This window comes from Papaver somniferum, chromosome 3 (genome assembly GCF_003573695.1).
Source record: "Papaver somniferum cultivar HN1 chromosome 3, ASM357369v1, whole genome shotgun sequence".
Taxonomy (NCBI): domain Eukaryota; kingdom Viridiplantae; phylum Streptophyta; class Magnoliopsida; order Ranunculales; family Papaveraceae; genus Papaver; species Papaver somniferum.
The window spans coordinates 206,519,550-206,546,015 of record NC_039360.1 but is presented as its reverse complement, the minus strand read 5'-3'; the positions used below and the strand labels follow the sequence as shown (position 1 = coordinate 206,546,015).

The 26,466-nt window shown below is 35.7% G+C and overlaps 1 protein-coding gene across 6 annotated transcripts; it reads right to left on the bottom strand.

Annotated features, from left to right (window-relative positions):
* Window positions 1-2,884: 2,884 nt before the first annotated feature.
* LOC113358512 (polycomb group protein EMF2B-like) lies at window positions 2,885-15,706 on the bottom strand. 6 transcript variants are annotated; one of them, XM_026602112.1, is made up of 23 exons: window positions 15,515-15,706; window positions 14,696-14,863; window positions 13,861-14,032; window positions 13,658-13,713; window positions 13,184-13,295; window positions 12,919-13,078; window positions 12,761-12,829; window positions 11,905-12,044; window positions 10,516-10,578; window positions 10,292-10,401; window positions 9,046-9,110; window positions 8,580-8,632; window positions 8,417-8,470; window positions 8,270-8,329; window positions 7,984-8,030; window positions 7,688-7,902; window positions 6,945-7,012; window positions 6,718-6,833; window positions 5,870-5,918; window positions 5,287-5,370; window positions 4,517-4,596; window positions 3,455-3,544; window positions 2,885-3,301 (listed from the first exon to the last, which is right to left on the bottom strand). In XM_026602112.1, the coding sequence occupies exons 2-23, from the start codon at window positions 14,728-14,730 to the stop codon at window positions 3,187-3,189; spliced, it is 2,013 nt and encodes a 670-aa protein (XP_026457897.1). In that variant the 5' UTR covers window positions 14,731-14,863; window positions 15,515-15,706; the 3' UTR covers window positions 2,885-3,186. The 6 variants fall into 6 exon arrangements, with proteins under 6 accessions (XP_026457897.1, XP_026457894.1, XP_026457895.1 ...); XM_026602109.1 differs by having other exon boundaries at window positions 6,718-7,012; window positions 14,686-14,863; window positions 15,515-15,705; XM_026602110.1 differs by having other exon boundaries at window positions 6,718-7,012; window positions 12,919-13,075; window positions 14,686-14,863; window positions 15,515-15,705.
* Window positions 15,707-26,466: the final 10,760 nt, after the last annotated feature.

The following is a 26,466-nucleotide window of genomic DNA, read 5'->3' as shown; positions in this document are numbered from 1 at the left end:
TGTATTCATCTGCACCAAACGCAAAGAAGGATACCTAGTCAGCATATACAACATCAGTATATCTCTTTTTTTCTTATTTTAAATGTTCAAGACTTCGAGTAGATATTTTCACTAAGCAGTGATTAACAATTGAGTGGTTAATTTTAGTGGCCCCTGTAGCATCATATTTACCTGATCTTCATATGCAGCTTCAAAGACATTATGATCTTGTGTCTTTTTTCTCCTTATTTTTTTATGTCGGGTATTCTGCAATTACAAAGACACCAAGTGGTTGAAGGAATGATTTGGAAAATGTTCTAATTGATGAACAAAGGTATTAATTCCCATAATTCAGCTATGGAGATGATCAAAATAAACCATCTTTCGCTCGGTATCCCTCTGTCTTGCTCCAAGCATACAAATCAAAATTAAATTCTTAAGAAAAGTATATAATCATTAAGCACAAATGCTACGAAGAAAAAAAATATTCAATAGAAGCAAAAAAGAAACGAAAAACATTACCAATATAATTCCAGGGCTTCTACGTTTACCTCCTTCTATTCCACTCAATCGCCTTTCTTTTTATTAATTCAGGAAACGAAACTATATTTACATCCATGTTCAAGAACCTGGAAGAACATCAAACGAAAACGTCTGCATTTACGCACATATCCCAGTCTATCTCCATCAGTCACAGTAGCAGCTTGATCAAATCTTCCGGGAGTCAAAGTAGCAGCTTGAAATCTTCCCTGAGTCACTTGAAACCCTTCTAATAACAACTGTATTACGTGACATCCTTGATTTTTACCCTTTCTTAATATTTGTACCTATTCTGACATTCATTCCCTATACTTTTTCAGATGTTATTGCTAGCATGAACTTACTATATTTCGTTGTTTCCTCTCTAGATTTTCCACTGGTTGGGACACGATGGAGAAAATCATATTCAACAACATGTGTAAGTTTCATTCAGAAACTGGAAATATAAGTATCTTATTCCTCACCTGCAATTTTATTGGCTCCCCTTTTTTTTGTAATTGTTGTTGAGTTTCCATTGACTGCCGATGTATTTTTTTCTTGTTTCTCTCTTTCACGACGTTCTTTTTGTGCCAAGGATGCAGCCTGTTGTATAAATTTACGTAATCTCTTATTATTCTAAATCAATGTTAGTGTAGACATGAATCAGAAATTTACTCTTGATGGATCCTTTTCTGCTTGTCCTAAGGGTGCTCCCTATGGCTTAGAAAGATGTTGATTCAGTTCTCTGCTGCGGCGTTGTCGTTGTGACAGTGACATCCGTGCATGTCAATTCAAGTAAGTGCTTTTATCAAACGTTTGTAGGTGATTATGTTATTAAACGTTTGAATTTACATTAAATCTATATTAAACCTAATGATAAAGTAGTACTTTAGCTCTGTCAGTGACAAATTGATTACGCCCCTCATCACAACATAATGCTTCAGGTTGAATAAGAGTTGTTGGAATAACAGAACGTGTTATCTGCTCCCGTCATAAATTAAAAGAAAAAATAATAATTCTGAGTCTGCATCGAACATATGAATAAAAAAAATTAATAATTTCTTCTTTCTTTTAGTTTATGTACCTTCTCTTGTTTTTCTCTTTCACGACGCTTTTTTTTTGCCAAGGATGCTGCCTGTAGATCAAAAAAAAAATCAATATCTGCATCTACATTCACGTGATTATGAAGAGTAAATGTAGTATTAGTTTGATAAGAAAATTACTGATGGGTTCTTTATGGGCTGTTGATGAAGACTTGTTGGGAGGACACCTTCTTCTGAAGGTTCTTTTTGTGCCTGTTGTAAATTTAGAACATAAATTAGTTGGCAGTCTTAAATTCAATATCTGCATCTTTTTGGCTCTTTTCTTAGTTAATACATTTTCTTGTTTTTTTTTTTGGCGGCGTGCTTTTTGTGCCAAGGATCTTGCATGTTGAGGAAAAAAACTCAATGTGAATGTATTTATTATCAAAGTAAATTAATTTATTCTTCTTATTAGTTGAAAATAAGAAGATTGAAAAAAAAAAAAGAAATCCACTACAAGTGGATTCTTATTTATTAGTCGATTATGAGAAGATTACTAATGGCTGGTATTCTAGCTGCTTTGTCTATGCTGCAACCTGACGGAGGCCTAAAACAAAACAGAAGTTAATAAACCAATTTTGATTCTACTTTTCTTTTTTTTTTCAATTTGCACAACCGAATAATTACCTCATATTTTCCTCTGGCACGATAAAACTCTTTTTCGTTACTGAGAACTGAAAATAAGGATTGATGATTCCTTCAACTTAGGTTGACGCCTGTTATAAGGTTTGAAAACAAAGAGTTCGGGAAGGAATTGGACTAAGAAACTGAAGCGAGCAATAAAGAGTTTGGGAAAGGTAAAAGTGAAGCGAATAGGATAAGTAAATTCACTTAAGGAATTAAATTGAGTTGTTTTTCAGGTTAAACTTAGGAATTAAATTCACATAAGGAATCACCAATGTTTGGAACAAATTGAACTTCGCTAATGTTATCTTTGGTCGGGTCAAGTCACGATCTTTGCCGTTACTCTATTATGAAAGATGTAACAAACGGTTGGATCTGTCCCAAAGACAAACTCACAGATTGGTCGATCCCTGCCGTTCACAACCTATTTTCAATGGTCAGATGTGTCCCATAGACAGACACCACTTCTTTTTACACTGTAGATATAGATGTAGTGACCTCTGACATGCTATCTGTAGTATAGAAACTAGTTGTCCTTTGAAGCACGGGGAGGTTGTATAATTAGTTCACCATCTTGCGGTTTATGTGCTCGTGGAACCTGATTAATCAACCCCTCTCAAGATTAACATTCTGCCCTTTTTCCAATTAAACCAGTTACCTATATGTTGCACTAGGATGCCTTTTGAGAACACGAGGCCACCAACAATGTTCATATTTAGTAAAAAGAATTCTAGTCATACAAATCGTCTTAGAGGGGAACGATCCATAAGATTATACCTCACATTCACTGCTCGCGATTGAGATGTATTTCGTTTTTGTTTTCTCTGCTGATATAAAAGAATTACATAACCTCATTTCCTTTTGAACCCCATCAACCAAAAATTTAACATTGATACCGATCATTAATTAGTGAATCACGCACGTCTGATGTATTTCTTCCGCTTTGCTTCCTCTCAATTCGCAACATATAACTCCACGTAGGCTAGGGATCTGCGAACTCATTTTGGTATCTTGCAAGAATGGAGTTACACTTGTCCATTGTATGAGCATCAAGGAGACTCTGGTTCCATAGTTTGATCATAAACAGCCTCCAACACCTGAAAAGTTCAACGAATATACTTCAGCTCCCACAATCGGTTTGGTGAAATTGAAAAAGAAACCACAAGTGTGATGTATCAATATGCATCAATAATGTGTTGAGAATGTATATATATGTGCTACAATCACTGGTACAGGATGAAAAATGGTACCAGATTAGTGCTGGGGCACGAACAAGATCTGGACCATGCAATTTCGAGAACCCTTCACATGCCCAAGGAACATGACCATCAGCCAACACCCTGTCACAAACAAGTAAAGGGAGTGGTTTTCATCAAAGACAAAGGAAACGATGAACTTCAGAAATAATCATGATCAATAACTACTATCACAGCGTTAACCAAACTACAAAAAGGAGAATAATTAAGTGCTTCGCAAAAGATAATATTCCTCTTAAACAAGGTTGTATTCAATGATAAAATGTCATTTTAGATGGACTACAATATTAACCAACTGCATACCCCTTGTATATACTTTATCGAGCCAACCCAAGTGGTCAAAGATCCAAACTACTATTGTCCCATGTGCCAGCATCGTATACATGAACGAGAAAGTTCAAACTTGCATTGTGTAAATGGGATATGTAACTGAAATTGGCCATCAGTGCATGTACCCACTTAAACTAAGGGCAATTTTATACAGACATGTATATATATATATATATATATATATATATATATATATATATATATACATGAGTCCTGCTTCAAAAGCCAGGGCATCAAATTCTTCTGAATGACCTAGGTGACAACAGTGCATTGTGTTAAAGTGAGAGACCTTCCGAATTCTCTCCACATGTGCAGTCACAATAAAAATAAATTGAGGCTCTTCCTACATTAACCACAGAGCATTAACTTGTCCATAGAAAGAAAATATTCACAGGTATATTAAATAAAGAGAGAACATTTCCAAACACAGAATATAGTATTTCTGCTTAATCTTAGCTATAAACCTACAAAGGAATTAGAACATATTCCAGGCACCATCATCGAGATTGGTGATATTTAGACTGCGTATGTCTTTCTACAGTTTACATCACTTTCAACCTCCGACTTCAGTTTTGTGCAACTTACAACCCAAACCCATGGTCTGGATGGGAAGCACCAAAATGGTAGTTGCAAGTTCATACATCACAAAGAGAAATATAAAATGCCCGAGCATCAAAATATTCGAATTTACCAACAATGAGGAAGGTCAAGATAAAAGTTATTCACCTTTGTTTCCTCACAAATGAGTTCCAGAGATGCATAATCTGTTTTTCATCTTTGGTCACATCAACGAAATCATCAAGCATCTGCAGTATTCAATTAATCAAATAAATTTGATGTCATCACCATCTTCAATGGCTATCATATATCTAATCCAACATATAAAACAATAACGTTGGGTTAAATGTTACGAGGGAGTCACACTTTCACAAATACACCAAGAATCAACTGGACCGCAATTAGTCGGTCATGCTAGTTGTCAAAACAAGATCTATTGGTTCAAATCATTTCAAATTTTTTTAAGAGACAATTTTCAAGGGTCTGGTCCCGAGTTCTTAGTGCAGTCTGTACAATTATCACAATCTGAATTTATCAAGAGATTGAGCTCCCAACTTTTTAAACAGAGAAAACTATGGAACGCCAAAGCCCTGCACCTCATTTTGTATTATATACATCTATGGGCATCTAGCAGAAACCAGGTGATGAGTGTCGCGGAACGGGAGTATAATAAACTTGGTTAACTAGAGACCCAATGCCCACAAGGAACTGTTCTATTCTCAATATAAAGAAAATATGCACAATAATGAGGGCAATGGACTAACTCCCACTGTTACATGGAGTTCACTAAGCTGGCAAGCGGAGATTTTAAAAGGACACATACAGCTATAGTGGTTCTTTGCACAGTATAAAAGAGGCACAACCAGTTTTATAGGCCAACCAAGTCAGCAAAACAGACAAAAACAGAATTTTGGACTTGATAGAATGAGCAAGCATACCCTTCGATCTTCAAAGTCAGCAATGTCATCATCAACCTCATCCTCACTATCCCGATCAGACAACACTTGCTCCATTGACATTGGCTTTAATCACAAAAAAAAGAAACAAAAGAAAGAAATTGTATAATTAGAAGCCAAGTAATTCAACAGTCCTTTAAGATCGGCTCATGCATGTATATTCAGAGCAACTTTAAACCCCTTATCCAACTCCTTAATTCAAAAGAAGGGTCTTGAACCAAAAATTCAGCTTTAACAGCATCTACCAACTACTTACTAGAAATAATGGAACAGGTCAGACCAAAGGTCTCCTAAGCCTCTACGTCTCCCTACTTTAGCCAACACCAACAACCAACCCAAATTACTTTTCTATTTTTACCTAAGAACCAATTTCTCCCCTTGCCCCCTCCCATAAAACAATCAGTTGGCAACACAAATTTCAAGCAGTAATTTGCCTATGAAAAGATAAATAAAAACTCAAATTGGATCAAAACCCAACATACGCATGAGGTAGCACAAATAAACATAACAGCGAGAGAAAGAATACTAGCATTATCAAAGAGGTAGAGAGAAAGTAGCATATCACCTGAGCTCGATGGGAGTGGAAAAACTGTCGCTTCTGCAAGAGTGCACGGCTGCACATAGAACATGATTAGTTAGATAAAATACAGGGAATCATGGTATACAGATTTCATAGTTTGTATGGAAGGTAAAGAACAAATGTGCAAGTGAATTGATTATACTACTACAATAACTTCCTACCACAACTGGAGAAACCGCTTGGTGCATTACCAAATAGTTGATGCTACACTAAAGGGATTCAAGAGGTTCCTAATCCACTAAAGGAGTGTGATGTCTAAGACTATTAACAGCTTTAAAGGAGTGTGATCCGTTAGCCATCTGTAGAAATGATTTTAGGAATTTTGGATCATCTAGGAGAGTTATACATACTTAGATAACCAAAATTGATCCATAGATGAGGACATACAGAGGAAATAACCTTGTGTTTTGAACCAAAAGTTACATTATCACGTCTGGAGACATATTTGATAAAGGAAAGAAGTATCTTTAGATTTGAAACCTCATTGCGGAAAAAAAATAAATCAAAATAGACCCTTGCAATCCAGCCTGCGTGAGAGACCATTACAGAAAAATAGCTAAGCAACACGTGCAAGACCAGAATGTCTGAATGAAAGTGCCTTCACACATTAAAATGCCAAGAGTATATGAAGACTCTTCCTAAGGTGGACACCACAAGCTGAAGAAAGTGGTGTCATCAGTGGAGTCATTAAGAGATATTAAGTATAATTTAGACTGAGTTCATGCGCATAGAAAGCTGATAAAATTGAAGCATACATTCTTACATAAAAAATTAAAAAAAATGACAGCTGAACATCATTATATGAACATAAACCAAAAAGATAGTTAACATACTTTCTCGGGTCGGAACGTTCAACTGATAATTTCCTTGTTTTCGCAAATTGTAGCATGGGAGGTGGTGCAAGAGTGCTTCCTGCAGCTGGTTGAAGGCTTTCGGGGCCTCCAGGAGACTGAGCAATAGCAGTTGAAAAGACTGTGATGTTAGGGCTTGATGCAACCCTTTCCATGAACTCAGACACAAAAGGAGTCTCACAACGATTACTTGCAGCATTATGACTTACAATCTGCCAATTACTCTCACAGGTAAAAACCTTAGGAATCTTCTGCCTTTCTTTACTTGAGCGAGCATCTGAAACAGATGCTAACCTTTTAGCCTACCTTCAAATATAGATACAAGGAGATAGAGAAAGTGAAAGAGAAGAAGGCACTAGCGTCAGATGAGTCGGCTGCATTCAAGCCAAGCAACCCAGTTTAACCCAATACTACAAATCAAACCCACTCCAGCATTATTCCTGACTGTTCGAAGTGAGACACAGTTTATTATGTTGCGTAATCAGAATGGATTATTATGACCTTGATGGAATCAATTTAAAGGTGACCAACAGCCTTTAATAAGGGCCATACATTTTGCACTGCTTATTAACAACTACCTTCTACATTTATGTTGTACAACAGACCCCCTAGGCGCCAAAAGTGAGAGTTTTGGTACCCATGTGTCTCACCCAACCAAGGTGCCACCTGTATCTGGGGATTTTTGTTAAACCCTAAATATAGCACTTAGGCCATCAGTTCTATCTTGGACTCACCATGTTCACTAAGATTAAAGCCTCAATTATTTGTCTTTGAGCGAGTTACCTAAATTAGGTTTTCCAGTTGAAAAGCAATGAATTACTAGCACCCTAACTCCACATATTCTACCCCTAACGCCGCATCACATGCCTCATCCTAAACAGTGTAGCTTAAAATGATCTTGTTTCTTCAATTGCATTTAAAGGAAATTTATAAACTGTTGTGTTGTACCAACCTTTATCTAACACCCGATGAGAATGATTAATTGGCTCAGTGTCCATTGCATACGTAGCAGGCATACGCGCAGAAAGGTTAACAGCCTCGTCCACGGGAGGCTTACAAAAGCCTAAACCATTCACTTCTGGGGAGTCTGACTTCAAGAAAAGCGGATGGACATTCTTTTCATTTGGTAATGCACTCCTCGATCTTCTACGTCTTCGAAATTTTGAGCTACATAAATGGCATTTAAATTATTTCACAAAAGGATATACAAACATAAAATTATCAAGGACAGCCCAACACTAGAATTACCTGAAGAAAAATGTTTGCAACCTTGGGTCAACTCCATCGGCAACTATCTGAAAATCATAGGAGAGAAATATTAGGATAAAAAGGAAAATGCATGGATGGTGAAACTGATGAAGACAAGATGTATCTGTAGTTTTATTGACAGGAGAAAGAACAGATTAAAAACAATGACTTAACTAACTGATATGATGTACATGTATCCGAGTTGACCATGAACAATTTCCAGAAGATTTAGAAGATTATAAGATGGTAACCAAACAGAAGTTATCCGATGAAGTAGGAAGCTGACCTCAGATCTCCAGATATCAGTTTTCACTGAAACATTCACCGCCTGGTACTCTTCCGTAACCTATAACAAAAAATAGTCCAAAAGTTATGCACCAACCTCACAGCATCAACATCAGAATAGCACTAAAGATTCCAGTTGTAGACTAACCCAGAACTCAAAGTTGAACAGGTCATGGCAGGCAGACAAATGATGTCTAAGTCCCTACAAACAAAATTCATGTGAAACAATAAGAGGTAGAATATCAGTTCTTTATTTCAAAAGAAAGAACCTTTAACAGTTTAACTAAGGTACATGAAAGAGACAGCACAACCTTGAAGCTTGCACACTGCGACAAGCAGAAGGGGCAAGAAAAGTCTTCAGTAACTGCACGCCCATTAATGTAAATCATCATAAGCACAATAAAGACCATACCAATAGTGTTTTAAGAGACAAGATGGCATCAATATACTGAACAGATTATTCAATATTTTTAATAAGTGAAACAAAAAGCGTGGTGATTCACAAGTAATCTTCTTAAAATTTCAAAGGCTCGCAAAGAGACAAAGAGAATAAGAACATAATATGACAGCAAAAGAACATTCATAATTACATCAGACGACCAACTCTTTAAAAATAAAAAATAAAAAAAGCAAAAGGCATATTCCGCCCAGCTTAGCTTAGAAATACACTTCCACATCTTACATAAAAGTGAATGACAACTCTACTGACGGCACCAAATTGAAAAGAAATACCTTTCTCGGATGAAAGCCAAGTTAAATCAAGAAAATATGTGTTACCTTCGGTCTTTTGCAATGTGTTGTTATAGTATTTATAGTTGAAAATGACATTTCCAGTTCTCAATCTGCAGTTTATAAGTAACCAAATTTATTTAGAGATAACTCAGGAGACCAAAAAAAAACATAGATACGTGTTGGAGAAGAAACAAGCAGCTGATACGAAAAGTCTCTTTCTTTTTCCAAAAGGGAGTACCACAGAAGTACTACAAGGTAGCAAAGCTACAAGGGCGAGGAAGGTTCCGAACTATGAATAAATTGACGGTGCACCATGCATCTATTTCTTTATCCAAAAGAGAGTGGCATAGAAGTATTACAAGGTAGCAAAACTACAAGAGGGAAGAGTCCAAATGTCCTACAATTATTTGATGCCTCGAACCTCTGACCTCAAGTGTGAGATTCAGGCCCTGGACAACTGGGCTATCCCTAGTTGGTTCGTCCTGTCACATTATGACTGCACTAAATTTCTAGTATGAAGAACTTACGGGTAAATCGTGTTTATTCACTGAATAAACCTTCTTTTTTGTTTACTTTTGTATTTTGCTCCATTGAAACAGATGAATGCAGATAAAAAAAATACAAGAGTGGAGGCATCATTCTTATTTGAACTGCCACTAAATACAATTTAGTAATTTACTCTTCACCTTCTTCTGTAATTTTACGTAAACAATTTCTTATTCCTTCTTACTTCTGTAGGATGCAGAATTTTCTTTACTAACAAAATATGCATGAATACACTAGTGAATCGATCAGCTCCCTGATCCAGATAACATAGCAATCAACTGGATATTTCTAATTTCCATAGTGAAAACATATCTATCTGTGTTAATTACTCCAAGCAATCTGCTGGTTATTTCTGTAAATTATTTCATTAAACACTTCGATATAGGGATAAATTTCTCCCATAGCGCGACAAATTTTATATGATCGACCTACTACGATGAATCTAGCAGACTTATACTTATTGCAGTCCTAACCGTCCCATCAGAAAGATCACGAGTTGCTTCGGAATATTAATAAATAAAAAAATCACCTTTTAATTTCTTCTCGTTGTAGAAATATATGACGTTAGAGTCCTAAAAGAGAAAGAGTTCATGATTCTAATTTCTAATTTCTTTCTTGAAGTAATATTGAATTTTATTTATGTGTGTGAAAGCATGATCTTCAGCCTTAATTCTCTCGTACAGAAAAAAAAACATGCTGGATGGTCTTTAAATGAAAAACCGAAAGAGGGCGAGAACCTTGTTACCTGATAATGTGAGGCAATGATGAACTGGACACATAATTGTAATTGTATGAGCTATAAGGAGATGTTTCTTTTCCCCCAAACTCTTGCGCGGAGATGTTTACAGGCAGATGCTGTAATATAACAGCAAGCATTGAAGAATAGACTCTTTCAAGTAATAATGACCAAGGGCTACAAGAGCATAAAAATACATCATCACATACATAAAACACTTGCAAGGGACACACCTTGGAAACAGAACTATGAGGAATCTGGAACGATATACAATAGCCACCATTCAAGCCACGCACCTGCATAAAAACAATCTCAAAATACTAAGGAAATATTCTACAAGGAAGCAATAACTCGAGCAAGTAAAACACAATGATAAGTGGCACTTCCCAACCTATACTCTTAAGAGCGTGTAGTGAAAAGGAGAACCCATTCCCAGGAATCATATTCCATGAGGAGGGGGGATATTAAAAACCACCACCCATGGGTTTTAAATGCCTCTTCTTTGGAAGAATCATATTCTCATTCCTCCTCTATTCCTATTTCCCAAACATGGGAATGGAATAGTATTCCCTCCAACCAAACACGCTCTTAGTTCTAGCTGTAGCTGTAGGTCTTCCCCAACAAAGTTCAATTAAACCTTCCAACAAAAGCTAAGAAACATCTACCTTACCCACCAAAGTTTAAGGTCAACTGCATAACCTTCGAGTTTCAAACCTCTCCAAAACATAAGCTACGAAATTTATTACAGAATATACATTCAAAAAAAAGTAAGTTCCACCCTTCTTCCCCTATTGAAGAATGCAGGTTTCAAGGGGAAATGAACCTCGGACATACTTTTTTACTTCATGCAAGTAGAATGTGCTGAGGATGATGACCAGATCGGTGTTAGATTACTAGTACTTTAGTTACCTGAAACTGCAAGGTACCTACTGAAGCTATATTGCAAAGTTCGATATTATTCAGCGTGGGTTGTAGCAAGAAAACTTATCTTAAACCAAATTTTAAAAAAAAAAAAAAAAAAACGTAGCAACCGACTTTGAATGAGCTGATGACTGGGAAAACTATGCTGTCTGAGGCGCCGCCAAGGCTCCAGAGTCAAGGCATTGCCTTTTTCTTCTACACTTCTTTAAGAAACCCCCAAACTTAGAATTAGGCTTCTATTTAAAGTAAACCCAATTCTTTCATGGATATTAAGGCCCGCCCTTTCTAATTGTATGAGTTATCTGGCAGCTGGCGCCGCAACTCATTAACCAAAGCCTAGCCGTAAGCCTTGCCCCTAACAACATAGGGGAAAACTTTTTTTATACAAGTCTGGATATAACATACATATAAATTGTGCATCAATATACAGGAAAGATTACATCACCCTAATGTAAATCAGAAACTAAGAGCGGGAATTACGAAATCAAGTCCAGCCAATTGTATGGTGTACCCCTCAATTTTCATACTACACTAGGTTGCAACAAAAATGTTCAGCAAAACGTCAGATTATACATTGCATATTATTAAATATATGCCAAATATCATAACTATGCAGCAATGTATAATTAGATTCTCAATGAAATTTAAAAGTAATAACCCCAACAAGGATGAAGATAAAGCCCACCAATCTCATAACGTACCTCCAAAAAGGAAGAGTGTAAAGCAATCGTTGATGGCATCTCAAACCTATGCCCCAATTTTAAGTTCACACATTTCTCCCATGATAGATAGAGCGACTCCATTGGTATGTTACCCCACAGGCAATGGCCTCCCAAATTTGCTGTAAGGAAGAGCGGAAGGCAAATTAAAATCGTGTTATCCTATGTATGAGAACTATATGCCAATGACAGAACATGACAATACAAACAAAAACATAGATGCATTTAAGACGTATTTCTACAGGACTAGGCAGAGCATAAAAAATAATATCATGGAACAGTGTCACCTTATTTACGAAAAAAGATCATCGGATAGTAAAAAGAAATATTGTACAGGCAGTAAAGTTAGTAGTGGTGAGCAAACTTCACTGACAGATTCTGGCAGTGTTCTTTTCGGATGTGGTACTAAATAGTAAGCTGAATTCTCAACATCATATGATAAGTAAGACAAAATAAATTTTACAAATTCTTTGGGTGCCACTATTAGCAACTAGTGGACCATTTGAGAAGATCGGTAAGCATAACTCTCTGCTTTCCTTACGGCCTTTACCTATATCAATCTCTAATATGCATATATGAAGCTCATTTAATTATAAACATGCACCTAACATGTACCATTCCTTTGTCATTATTGTAACCTGCAAATGAAACCCTGTAAGTGAAGTAACTTTGAGTTTCCTATGGAGCCAAAGTAGTATCAAATGTCATCCGAAAATAAACAAAAATTTAAAGAGACGTGAATGCATCAAATATGAAAAATCATAATCCATGCATAATGTTGTCACAACATTTTATTAAGCGATAGACCATCAAACAATGAATCTAAGAGCCGTCTTACATGGAAATGATTTCATATCCAACTGATCTTCAGATAGATTTGTTTCGCCTAAAGAACTTTCACTACCCCCTGCAAGAAAGTTGGGAGGTGATCTAGTGCAACAATTGAAAAACTATATCAAAACCATGTAAGTGCTTCACATTCGCAATAGTGTCTACCACAGCTGACCAATAAGATGGTGAGTTTGCCGGCTTTAATTTCATCTGACAGCTTATTAATTTCAGGGAGAATAAAATTTGCTTCAGCCTGGTCCTTCCTCTCGGATTCACTAAAAGCAGTTAGGACACATGCCCGGCTGAGGCGATAAACTGCAGACTGCTGTTTTAAAACCAAATCAGTGCAACAAATGTGAGGGAAATGAAAGAACATAGCAGTTCGTAGAAAAAGATTAACAAACAGATATACTGCTCGACAATGGCATACCCCTCCCACTTCGTTATCAAAAACTGGTCTTGCCAAGATGGCATATATGGGCAATATGGTTTGCGGCTGCACTCCACTCACATTTTCAGAAACAGAAAGGGTCATGCATATCCTACAAAACAAAGCATCAATGAACTAGTCAGTAACCCCAAATCCTAACATAGGGATTACATAATTTTATATGTCAGTTTAGTTCATTGCTGTCATATGTAATTCAGTGATGAGCGATCGACCAATGACAGTCTTCCTCTAATTCATTTATCTCTTTCCACTTCGCATGTGCCCTGTAAAGTGCCCTTCCAAACCAATTCTACTTGTTTAACACATAAGAGTTATCCACTTGAGAGTCAATCGTAGTATAGAAATTAAATTAACATGTATGGAGAACAACCTACAGAAAGAGAGTATAAAGAAATAAAAGGTGAAGAAATATTAAAACGACAAATCAGTCTTAGGATTTAAAACAGTGTTTACCTTCTTTTCCGCTTAGCATGTACTTTGTAATGTAAGCATCTTTGAAGAAAGGATGGCTGCAGAGAAACAAACAGAATTTAATATCAGAATGAAATTTTGACCGAAGGAAGCCGCTACTAAACCATAATAGTGAACAAAAATTGTACAGACACTGTTTTAGCAAATTCTGCAGATTTCAGTATAGTCTTAAAAAATGATCTTACATTCTGTAAGGTACGCCGTTGAAGAATATTATAGAGTTCAACAGGCTTGCAATAAATTGAGAGACTTTCTTCAGCTGCAGCTACCTCCTCTGGAGATAAGTTGACTCTGGAATCTTGCCGACACATCTGATTTGCAGTCCCAGAATGGCTATCGCAATAGCAGCAAGGATTCCTATTCAATTCAAACACAATAAATAAATAAAATATTAAAACAACTTATTATTCCGTAGTCCATCATGCATGCGTCATCTTTCTGATGTATTTCCAGTATCCAGCAAGCCCAAAGGTGGATAAAACACAAGAATATTTGAACTTCAAATAGACATGTGGTTAAGGAACATACAGAACAATCGAGTGATGGCTGCTAAACTCTAAATGGAGCATCTCCAACCATATAAATATAAATAGCAGTTAAGATATAGGGCATGCAAGAATATACCACAAACATCTGGTAATCAAAAGAACCGCAAAATATTCACAGCAGCCTTTAAATCATACAGGGCGCAGTTTTTAAACCAGCAATTTACTGATGTCTTTACATAACCTATATTTTGAGGATGGGATAATCTCCCCTCTCTTTCTTGCAAGAAAAAGGAAATAGTCATGACAACAAATTCTTAAAATAGCTTGTTTGAGTATGTTCAGTGTTTTAGGCCCTACTTCATCAAACAAATCAGTAGGTCTATATCTGAAGCCTGTTAACGACATTATTCTATTCCAGTAGAAAATAGCCCCGATGAAACAGTTTCACATACTTGCTACACCACAGATAAACAAAAGGACTAAAAATTAATGCAAGAAAGAAAAGTTCCATTAAGGAGAGACCAAATCATACGTCGCTTCACGAACGGACAAAGGTAAGCCTGGCATTCTGTAACCTCATAGCTTGAATGTTGACAAAATAAGTTTTCCCAAGCCCAACCTACAGAGGGGTGATTCTATATGAAAATCTCCAAGTTTGGGAAGAAGCTCCAGCATCAAAACTGCAGAATGCTAGTCTGGTCTGCTTGAAGATGAATAAGAAGCCAAACAATAAGAAAGCAACATTAAGGAGGAAAAGGCACAACTTAATCTGGACAACCGGTGGGATATGATGATTGATTGTGCCGTATAAGCAAAATGGACTGAAAGATTAATTGAAAATTTAAATGAATTAAGCAATACCGACAAAATCCCAACAGCATGTACGTTTTATATACTTGTGATGGGTAAAAACCGCCTAAACATGCTTTCATTAAGTTGTTTCATTAAATAGAAATGGAAATACAAAACCAAAGGGTACAGTTGTGGCCACCCTCTTGTACAAAAGATCCAACTCTACAATGAGAATTAGGTTGTTAGCCTAACTGCACAGGCACTGTACAGAACCATGCTACAGGAAAATACCCAGTTGTTTTCTATCTCAGCTTGCTCTTCAGTTTACATTTAGAAAACGGAGCTGCTGAATAATGGTATGTTGACGAAGGTATTTTCTCTCGACCTTGATTTTGCCCTTCTCATAATTGATAATTTCAACTAAATGAAACATAGTTATTACTCATCAACCCTAGTTAGAGCGGTTCACCCAGTTTTCTAACCGAATTTTCCAAGAACGACGACTCGATAAGAAAGCCTAGAGATAAAATTATAAAATGCAGAATAACAAAAACCCTACCTGTTTAGGAGACAAGCCTCTTGGTGGTTACAGCTCTCCAGTCTCCTCAATATAATCGAATCCTTTATGTTGCTCTTTAATTTCTAGTAATAGAAAACCCCAAACAGACCAACTAGGGTTTCTCTCTGCACTTTGTTCTTCCCTTTGTTATACGTATGTCGTATTCTGCTACTCTACTTTTTCTTTTGATTAAATTACTAATCGTTTGGTTTATAAAGACAAAAAACACTCGGTAAATAAGTACTTTATTACGGTCGTCAGTTTTGCGGAGTTTCAAATTTTAGAAGGTCGGTATGGGAGACCAAACCGGAAAAACAATTTTATTCGGAAAACTTTTTGGCAGCCCCACGGCTATGACGTGGTCGGGCCGTATACTTCTAATACATGCACCTCTTATTTTTACAGGCCTTATAGGGCAGTATGATTTATTAGAGGGGCGGTAGTGTGATAGTAATGTCCTTCTAATTGGTTAGGGGATGTCCTATAGGGGTGTAAATTGATTAGATTATCCTCCCCATTTTTTAATCTAGATCAAAGCTAAATTGAAAATTTGTTTTCTTTCTTCTTCTCTTCTCCTCCTCCCATCAACCGTAACCTCCATTAAAACTCAAAATTTCATTGTCTTTGATTAATCGACGATTCGAAAATTAAACAAGTGTGCTGTAATGACTTATATGAGGTATGTTTTGAAAACCCAGTTACGATTTGGTTTATTTTGTTCCATTTAAGTTTAATTTCTATCAAAATTAGGGTTTTAGATGAAAACCGAAATTGAAATTTCTAGGTTTATGTTACGGTTGATTTTAACTAAATTACGAACTGTAACTTGAGATTTTGATGTTGTTACGGTTGGTAATTGTATGTTCTAATATCTGAGAATTTTCTTCAGTTACGGTTGGTAACCATTTTAGTTTATGAACCGTAAATCAGTTACGGTTGGTATCGAGCATTTGAGTTACGGTTGGTATCAAGCATTTGGTTACCAACCGTAACCGAATTACGGTTCGTATCGAGCATTTAGTTACCAACAGTAACTGGTTTTACGATTGGGTTTTCTTCAAATTTAACCAGTTACGGTTGGTAGTTCATATTTTACGAACCGTAACTTCGATTTACGGTTGGTTATGAGCAAAATTCCAACCGTAATTAGCTCTGAAAATGTAAAAAAATTGAATTTTTTACGTACTTTAGATAACTTTGAGCAACAAAAAGCTAGTTGGGAGTAATTTAGAAGTATATCCGGTCATTTTCAGGTCCTGGTTCTTCATTTTGTTGGTTAACTTCTTCAATTGATTGAGAATGACCTTCTCCTCTAAATTTTTTTTTTTAACTTTAAAAATCTGATTTTGGTTTTGATTTTGAGTTAATATAAGTGAAGTTAATCATTAACACTAAACTTGATTATCATCACTAAACTAGGTTATCAATTATGAGGGTTAATTTGTCATTACCAGTTTTTTTTGATAAGGGACACTTGAATTATCATGTAATGACCCTTTTTATCCTATTACAATGCCGCCCCTCTAATAAACCATGTCGCCCCTGTAACAGACTTATATTTTTATGACACCGATGTTTTAAGGAAAGATGGTGTCTACAAAGGGCAAAACACGGTTGAAATTGTTATTAGGATGGACGGCTGAGATATAGTTAGAACTCAAACCCTAACGAACTAACTCAACCACCACTTTCCATCGTCTTCTGACCATCGCATGTCGTGGCCTACGTGGTTCTAACTCTGAATCTGTGACCACTTATGTATGTCGTGGCCCTCTAACTCTGACCATCGTATTATCGTGCATGATATATAGTTAGAACTCAAACCCTAACGAACTAACTCAACCACCACTTTCCATCGTCTTCTTCCCGAGGTATTTTCTTTAAAAAGAAATTTCTTCCAGGTTATTTGGCTTCTTATTTCGCATGGATACACAATGAAATTGAGGATATTATATAATTAACTCAGCGCCTCCATCTTGTTCGTTTTCATTAAACCCAGTTGTAATATATTGTTGTTATTGAATTTTTATCATGCTTTGGAACACAAACAGAATATCGTGATCGGGTTTTTTATAATAGGGGTATCATGTTCTCTCAGATGCTCAAAAAAATTCCCAAAGCTGTCACAAAACAACAACAAATTGAGAAGAGTCATGTTTATAGAAGACGAAAGAATGATATGGGAGTAACGAGAGATGGGTCCTCTTTTTCTTCTTAACTTGAATTACTTTTTAAAGTTCGGACCCTTTAAAGTGTTAACAATCATTCATAGGTATGTAATGTCTAGCTTTTTTTTAAAAAAGAAATTGTATCAAATTTAGTTGTTTATGTTATATCGAAACTGAGTTGTGATTTGATCGTGGTTAAAGTAGACAATTTTTATTTTATTTTTTTGTTGTGGTTTCATTCATAGAATTTTCCTTGGATGAGTCTCAATTATAAAAACTTAGAATATGTTCTACACAAATTTGGATTGAACCCACATTTTATAACTGGATTTTAATGAATTAGATTTATTGGCTTTAAGTTTCGATTTGTGGCTTTTTTATTGCAAAAGTGAAGCAAAAATGTTACAAGCGGCAAAATGGAATATTTACAAGAACAACGCTAAAATTGTTTTTAAGCTACAGTTTCAAGTAACTCGGGTATATACCATTTTTATTGTAAGTCCACCCTCTTCAAAAAGGTATTTTTTTTATGGTAATGCAAGTCAATTTTTGGTTGAAATGATCAAAATCGATAACTTTTGTTATCACGTACGTTATTCAGCAGAATTTTAAGAACCATTCTGGAAGCATCTGTACTTAGAGCAAGAAAAGCTTACAAAAATAATCCAAAGAACAAAACTTGAGATATGAGCGATAAGTTAGAGAAACATGCAACTTTCTTATTGATTTCTGATGGTTTAATCCGACATGTGGAAAGACAAAATGATGTCAATTATTAGTGGTGAGTAACTTTACTTTCGATGGCCTTAAATTATCTGGATACGGTGATCACACTGCTTGATTAAGTTCTTGTATAATGTGTTCATTTATGTGTTGTGCATCATAAGAACCATTTAGTGCATGGGTACTAAGTCAAATGAATGTCTCCTAGGAATAATATTTTTTGCTGGAAGTTCAAGTCCTGATCCAGACACTTTATACCTATTACCAACGGGAATGTATAAATATTTGGCCAGGACTGAATATACATTATAATACCATCCTAAAATAAAGTGAATGAATATACTACTTCCAAAAATCTGTACGAGGTGCCATCTGAAATTTAAGCACCAGTTGTTAGTATAAGGCAACCACAAAATCCAGTTACATTATGATAAAACCTAAAGTCAACAAACTGGATCACTATTTGTTGTTTTGTTAGGTCGTACAACTGAGAATATACCATCTTGAACCTACAAAATACCGGTGAACACATACACGATCCAATTGAAACAATTAATCGTGAAAGTTAACATAAATCGTTGTACAATTTACAAATATTTGTTAACCAAACAAATGTGCTGAGTTAATTTCCACCAAACATTAACGATATATCATGATAGAGAGATATTTTAGTGAGCACCATTTTATAGTACTATTTTACTTAAAGAATAGACAACACCACGTAGCATAACGGGGATGAAACTAAATTTGAACCGGACAAACATTATGTCATGGCCCATCTGCATCTAGACTAAATCCACTGATCCAAACCATGTTGGGATCGTGGACCCAACTCACCTTAACACTACAAGATGGTTATGCCTAAAGGGATTCTTGAATGGGAAAATTAGGCGCACACACACACAAAAAGAAAAAATTCTCATTGTGAGACCCACAATTAATTTTAAGTACCGTGACACCCATAATTATTTTCGTGACACCCATAATTATATGAAATTATTAAAAATGTCTGCACGACGGATTATGCACTGCATGACGGATTATGCATCAGGGGTATAATTGGCAACACAACTTGGATATAATATATCTAAAAATCCGTGCCTTGGAATTTTACAAATTTTATATCGTTGGAAATGTTTTTAAGAGAGCTACGCAATGAGTACAAACAAGAATATCAAATTGTTGTTTTTCACGAAAAAATCGGAGTTGATTATCATTTTAGGCAAAATTTTCGAAAACTTGATACATAACTATTATGCAGCCACCAAAAAAGATGCATAACACATTCTGCAGACGCATAACGAATTATGCAACTATTTTCTCCACTGCATAACAAATTATGCATTTGGATAACAAAGTTATGCTTCTATAACAAGTTTTGTAACCATTGTTTTGATTGACTTTAGTGCATACAAATAAAATGATGTATAATGCATTATGCAACCATATTTCTGGATGCATAATAGGTTATGCATCCATTTTCATGACTGCACAACAGATTATGCATCCATTTTCATGACTGCATAACAGGTTATGCATATGTTATTGTAGGTGCATAACTTGTTTTGTTGGTTTCAATGGTAACAAAAAAGTTGTTGCATAAACGTGTTATGCAACCTTTTTCTGGACTGCATAACAAGTTACACATTAACTTTTGTAGATGCATAACAGGTTATGCATCCATTTTCATGGCTGCATTACATGTTATACAGACATTTTCTCGACTGCATGACAGGTTATGCAGTCATAACATCATCATCTTCTTTCCTGTTTCAATATCTCCCATAAAAGTGACCACGTTTCCACTATATAATTCATAAGTAATCTGGTGTGAAGTGCAAGAGACAACTTTTGGATTAAGATTCGCAGTACAAAATCACAACTTTTGGATTAAGATTCGCAGTACAAAAGCACCACAAATTAGGCATCAAAATATCTCATCTCATAAGAAATTAGCCTCCAAAGTGCTACCACTAGCACCTTGTACTGTCTAAATAGTATGAACTATCATTTCATTGGTAGAACCATTATCACCAGCTGCAGTATTGACGACAGCAAGCTCATTCGTCGAACTGCCAGATGTGACATTACTTCCCTCGACCACCATCAAGTTTGTTTCATCTCCACCGCTACTTGCAGGAGCTGGTTCCTGCCGAGGAACAGTAAAAACTTTCTCCCCAGTGTAGGATTTATCACCAACCACGTCTGTTTCGGTGGCACCACTTTCCCCATATGCATAAGAAATTCCTTCGACTCCACTACTATTTGGATGTTTCCCAGTTACATTATCATTTGCAGCATTAATGTTGGGTTTATCATCGACACCAACATTGTAGTAATACCTCTACCGACTGATCTAAAGTTAACAACAGGCGGTGATACCTTAGGATTCAAGGCTATCGTCTTTTTAGGTTCAGCTCTCTTGGCAAGAGCCAATGAAACAGATCCAAAATCAGTAGAAATTTTTAAAAGCAGGCAAATCAAATCAGAAAAAAGTGTAATATCACAAAATTGATGAATATCAAAAAAAAAAAAAAAACCTTCCGACAATCCAATCTGAATCAAATAAAAATCATAGAAAAAATGGGGGAAAATAGGGAAAAAACATACCTACCTCTCCGGCAATCCATAATAATCAAAAATGATACTGAAATTACACCATCTACATACATAAATCTTGAGTTTTTCATGGAAAACCATCGCTTCAACTTGAAACCAGATCTAGAATTAAAAGAGGAGAAAAACAAAGAACAAACATTAAAATCACCTCTAAAATCTCAAAGCTCCTTCCCGGTGAAAAAGAAACACGATTAGAATGAAATCTATAGAGAATTTCAGTTGATCCGAAAAGAAATCAACCTCTCAGCTTCTCGGACAGAGAATCGAATGCTTGAAAACTCAAAAGAAAGAAACGAAGAGAAATATAAACGAAGCATAATTTAGGAAAATATGGGTGTGTGAGAAATTTTTTCTCCAAAAATGGGTGCGCGCCTGAAGATTTCTAGGCGTGGGTTTCTCAGGGGAAAAATCTGAAAAATGGGTCTCACTGTAGTTTTCACTTCTTGAATATTTGAGCTCGTTTATGGGGAGGGTGATATATTACTCTTCTTTAGATTCTCATCTTTTTTTTTGGGCCGAGGGCCCGAAGGGCCCATAGGGATGGAGTCCCTTTTATGGCATTTTTTTGTAAAATGTAGACTAAGACAAATGTTCAATTCGATAAAAAAGATTGGAATTGAATTTGGTGGTAGTCTTTGGGACATGAAAATCCCAAAATGTCCATCCCTTTTAGTCTAATTATTATAACTCCTTGTGTTTCTTATTTTTCAGGGGTATAATTGGTAACCAAACTTTAATATAACATATTTAAAAATCCGTGACTTAGAATTTTATAAATTTTATGTCATTGGAAAGGCTTTACAAAAATGAACACAACGAGTACAAACAACAATATAAAATTTAGAGTTTTTACGAAAAATTCAATCGTGTTTGTATTTTTAAAATTTAATGCATAGCCATTATGCATAGCACCTCAAAAGATGCATAATACATGGGGGGAATTGATGCAAACCAACACAAAGGATGCATAACAAATAGGGTAAATTGATGCAAACCACCACAAAAGATACATAAAAAATTGTGAAAATTTATATAAACTACCATAAATTAGATGCATATCAATTTTAACCTTATAACACCATTAAGCATGACGGTGTTTCATTTTTTCGGTCAGCCTTCCCCACCGTGGCAGCGGTGATCTAGTTATTCTATAGCTTTTTGTTTAAGACTGTAAGAACTAAATAAAAGATTTTAATATGCTTCAAAATAAATAAATAATTAATAATAATGGCACCAAATTTTGACTACACAAGTCTTCTTTACGACAAACCGAAGAAGATGCTTATAACGGGAGGTTGAGCCCGGCCGTAGGCCGAGTGATACCTAGTTATAACTATAAACCTTCCATATCTCCAAATCTTTATCAAGATTTTACTTTTTGAGAAAAAGTAGGGAGTTAAGAAAAATAATTAGTTCAACTTTTAGGTAATTAATCGTTCTGGGACTTTATTTTCTTCTTTGTAATAGGTGTCACAAAATTAAGAGGGCACACATACTTGAAGTATATGGCCCGACCACATCGTAGCCGCGACTAGATACCACACATATCTACAATACTATCTTCACCCCCGTGTTAAAAAAAATAGATACTATCAATTTTTAATTTAACCTCCGTTTTCAAAAAAAAAAAATGGGAAAATTGGGAATATGTTCCTTTTTCACTAATCTATTTGGGGATCTATCCCATAACTGAAAATATTAAGGAATATATCCTAGAAAGAGCAAAAAACCGTTAAATGGTTAATCTGCCATATACGTGCGGTTATACGTGTGCCAATTTTACAATTCTACCCTCATCATTAAAATCCTTGTCTTCTCAATGACTTCGTAGAGAAACAGAATTCAGAGAATTAAGCTTATTATAAAGACCATTCAGGATCTATTCAGAGAAATAGATTCCTTATCATGTAGTAATTAAATCTTATAATGTGTCTGAATTAAAATTAAAAAAAAAATCGTTCGCTCAAATCAAACGTATAGATTTCAATTGGCTTCCACGAACAAAAGACAATAACCCTAAATACCCAATAAAGAGTGCCAAAATACAACTTAGCTTTTTCTAGTTCTTAGGTTTGAATGATTAATTAGAGAGAAACATTGAGATTGAAAGGAAGATTCATGGAACAGATGTAAGAACTTTAATTTTTTTTTCAATACTTTGCTTCTCTTAGTTTGGTCTTGAATTTCCAAAAGTTCCTTTTAAATATTTTCCCGCACAGTTCTAGCAGTGACGGCTTCACTGCTACTCGCTTTACCACCATGACTCTCCTTGCAATAGCGCAACACCACTGAACATCGCATTTTCGATTTCACATAATGTCCTTCGAATCTTGCTTGCACGTCTCCACCGAGAAGATTCTATCCCTTTAAATGCTTGTGCATATTTACCATTTAACGATTTTTTTCTATTTCTAGATAGATTCACAAATATTTTCCGTTATGGGATAGATTCCCAAACATATTAGTGAAAACATGACATATTCCCAATTTCCCTAAAATTATATTATCAGTTTTTCATTTTAGTTTAATAATAAGACAATTGACAAAGTGATAGAATTTTCTTTTAAAACTGAGAGAGTATATCTTTCCTCCAAACTGTGTAAGTGCTAGAGCATTGCTGGGTCAAACTCGCAAGCGTTGCTATCTCAAGCTTGTTTTTCAAGTTTAGTTTTCAAAACTATAAGTCTTGATTTATAGTCTACTTATATCTATGTCTCGGATTAGGATATAATGTGTAGTTGAGCTTTAGACTTCACGAAGTTCATCGATTGAAGGCGAAGAACTACTAAGGGGAACTTGTGGAACTTCATCAATAAAATGTATGTGGAGACTTGAACTCATCTATCACTCAGAAGTCTATTTCCATTCTATCTCCTATTGAGACAAAAGTTGTATAGCTATATAGACTTTATATTATATACATTTGCTATTTCGAGTTGAATTTACCTCGCTTACATATTTCTCGAAATATGTGTTGGTAAGCTTTCGCTTTAGCCAAGTTCATATTTTATTTTTGACGAAAGTCAAAAGATGATCATGTGAAAATCGCCTGGTAACATCATACATGATTTGTGTGAGACAGTCATTTGATGTAGACTCGGAATGTTTCGTATTGATCATTCGATCACTTGCAAACTTGTATGCTAACTGTTGCAAGTGTATTCCAAGTCCGGGAATTTAGTATGCATACCCGTATGCGTATTGATTCAACAGTTGAAGTTCGAGAAACATATTATGCATACCCGTATGCGTACTAATTCAACTGAGTTCGGTCGAACGAAATTATGCGTACCCGTTTGCATACTGGAAAACAAGACCAAGTCCGGGAACTTAGGTATGCGTACCCGTTTGCATACCTGAGTGGGTTAAGTTCTAAAATCGGTTACTCATGAACAAATAAATTTATATAATAAGGAATACAATCTTCACAAACCGTGGCTATAATGTTCATGAATCGATTCGAGTGAATCAAAACCGATTTTGCTTCAACTGTATCTTTACACTTCTATGAGAATATAAATAATTGAACAACTCTATAACTAGTTTCATTTGAGTCATTTGAACTAGTTGTGATAAAGATGAACAAGGTTGATATGAAAGTGTTCATATGGCTAACTTCGGTAACTATTGTTAAGCCAACCAAGTGTACACGTTTAGGTATGGTTATCCATATCTAAATAAAGGCACATTTCATTTGTGTGTAACAAGCTAAGTCAATCTAAAAGTTGAAAGATATTAGCCTGACTCTAATCAGGTTTTCATCTAATGGTGAATATTGAATGCTTTGTTACCAAGATAAAATTGATTGCAAAACATGATTTGAAGACTATATAAAGGAGAACTCTAGCAACTGGGAAACCTAATCCCCACAGCTCCTTTTGATACTAGTTGCGACTAGAGTCGATTATCCTTTAACCTAGGTTTTTCCTAAACCAATTATGGGTTAACGACTTAAAGATTTCATTTGGATTCTGAAGCCAGACCCAACTATTTTCTATGTAGTTGCACGTTCTGATCTTACTTTGTTCAATCGCATTAAGTACTATCTTCTAAAAAATTTGCTCGAGATTTAATCTCCGATAGGTAAGATAAAAAATAGTCACAAATATCTTCGTCTCATTCTTTGTGATTCCACAATATCTTGCTTCGCTACCTTACGATTAAGACTATTGTGAGGTGATTGATATTACTAGGTCGTTCTTCGGGAATATAAGTCTGGTGTATCAATTGGTTCATGTTCACCTTGATTTATCAATAGACGGAACAAAAACTCGTAAGTATTTATGCGGGAGACAGATTTATCTATATTTTGATGGTGTTTTTTAGTTTAAGGCTGAAATTGTAAAACCCTGTATTTTGTGTACTTGCTTTCTGCAAAGAAGTAGAGCTGCCAAGAAGCTGATGAGTGTTTATACCTCTCCGCTTACACATGAACTATGTAGTTTTATACATATGAAATTTTTTAGAATAATATTGGTGTATGTAGCAACAATCCCAAGTATTCTATAAATTTTGTTAATCTCCCACCTGCATTATTCACTAGATGCATGGCGTGCTGAGCATTTTACCTATGTTATATTCACGACTGAACTCTTAATATTGACATGATATGACAACTAATGTTCGTTCGCATCTGAGCAGCATGAGTTTCCCGAAGATGTCGAGATTAAGATGTGCATGAAAATACTCAATTAGAGACACGCTGCACATGCGCTCTGAGATAAAAATTAGTGATTTTGTGTCAACACGCAAAAATCACCAAAATTGATTAATTTTGTGTCAGCTCGCAAAATTCAATTTTCTAACCTAATTTTATCAATTTACAAAAATTCTGCATAATATCTCGATCCATATTGGTCGAGACTAAACCTAAGCAAACTAGGAAATTGATCCATCATGGAACTAGTAGGATCAAATCCTACCAAAAACAGGAAAAGAGGAAACCATGACTAGAAGCCGTGGCAGAAAGAGTTTGGCCGCGCCACTTGGCCGACCAATTTTCCCTAACTCGAGCCTCCTTTAGCCGGACTTCCTTCTTCTATTTTGCTGTCCGCGGGCTCCTCTTTCCCATCAGCCAATCAAATCGCTCCAAATACGCAGCTTACACTTTTAATTAAAGGTGTCCGGCATCCCGTCTTTGGCTTTGACCAATCATATCTCTTCAACTTGGTCGGACGATATCCAAAAGGTCACCAAATATTGGAAGAACAACTGGGAGCATTTGGTAAATAATTTGAGTATGATCTACATGCCAAAAGCTTTGTATGGATGTCTAGTATAACGTACTAAAGAATCACATCAATCAGGTTAACGATCTAAAAGATACAACTTAAAAGGCGAGCTAGGTCATGGCTGAAAACTGACAGAATTTCTCCTGAGTTTTTACTGTCGGGCTGTTTTCACCTCCTAAACGACCTCAAAACCTAAATATTCACTCGTAAG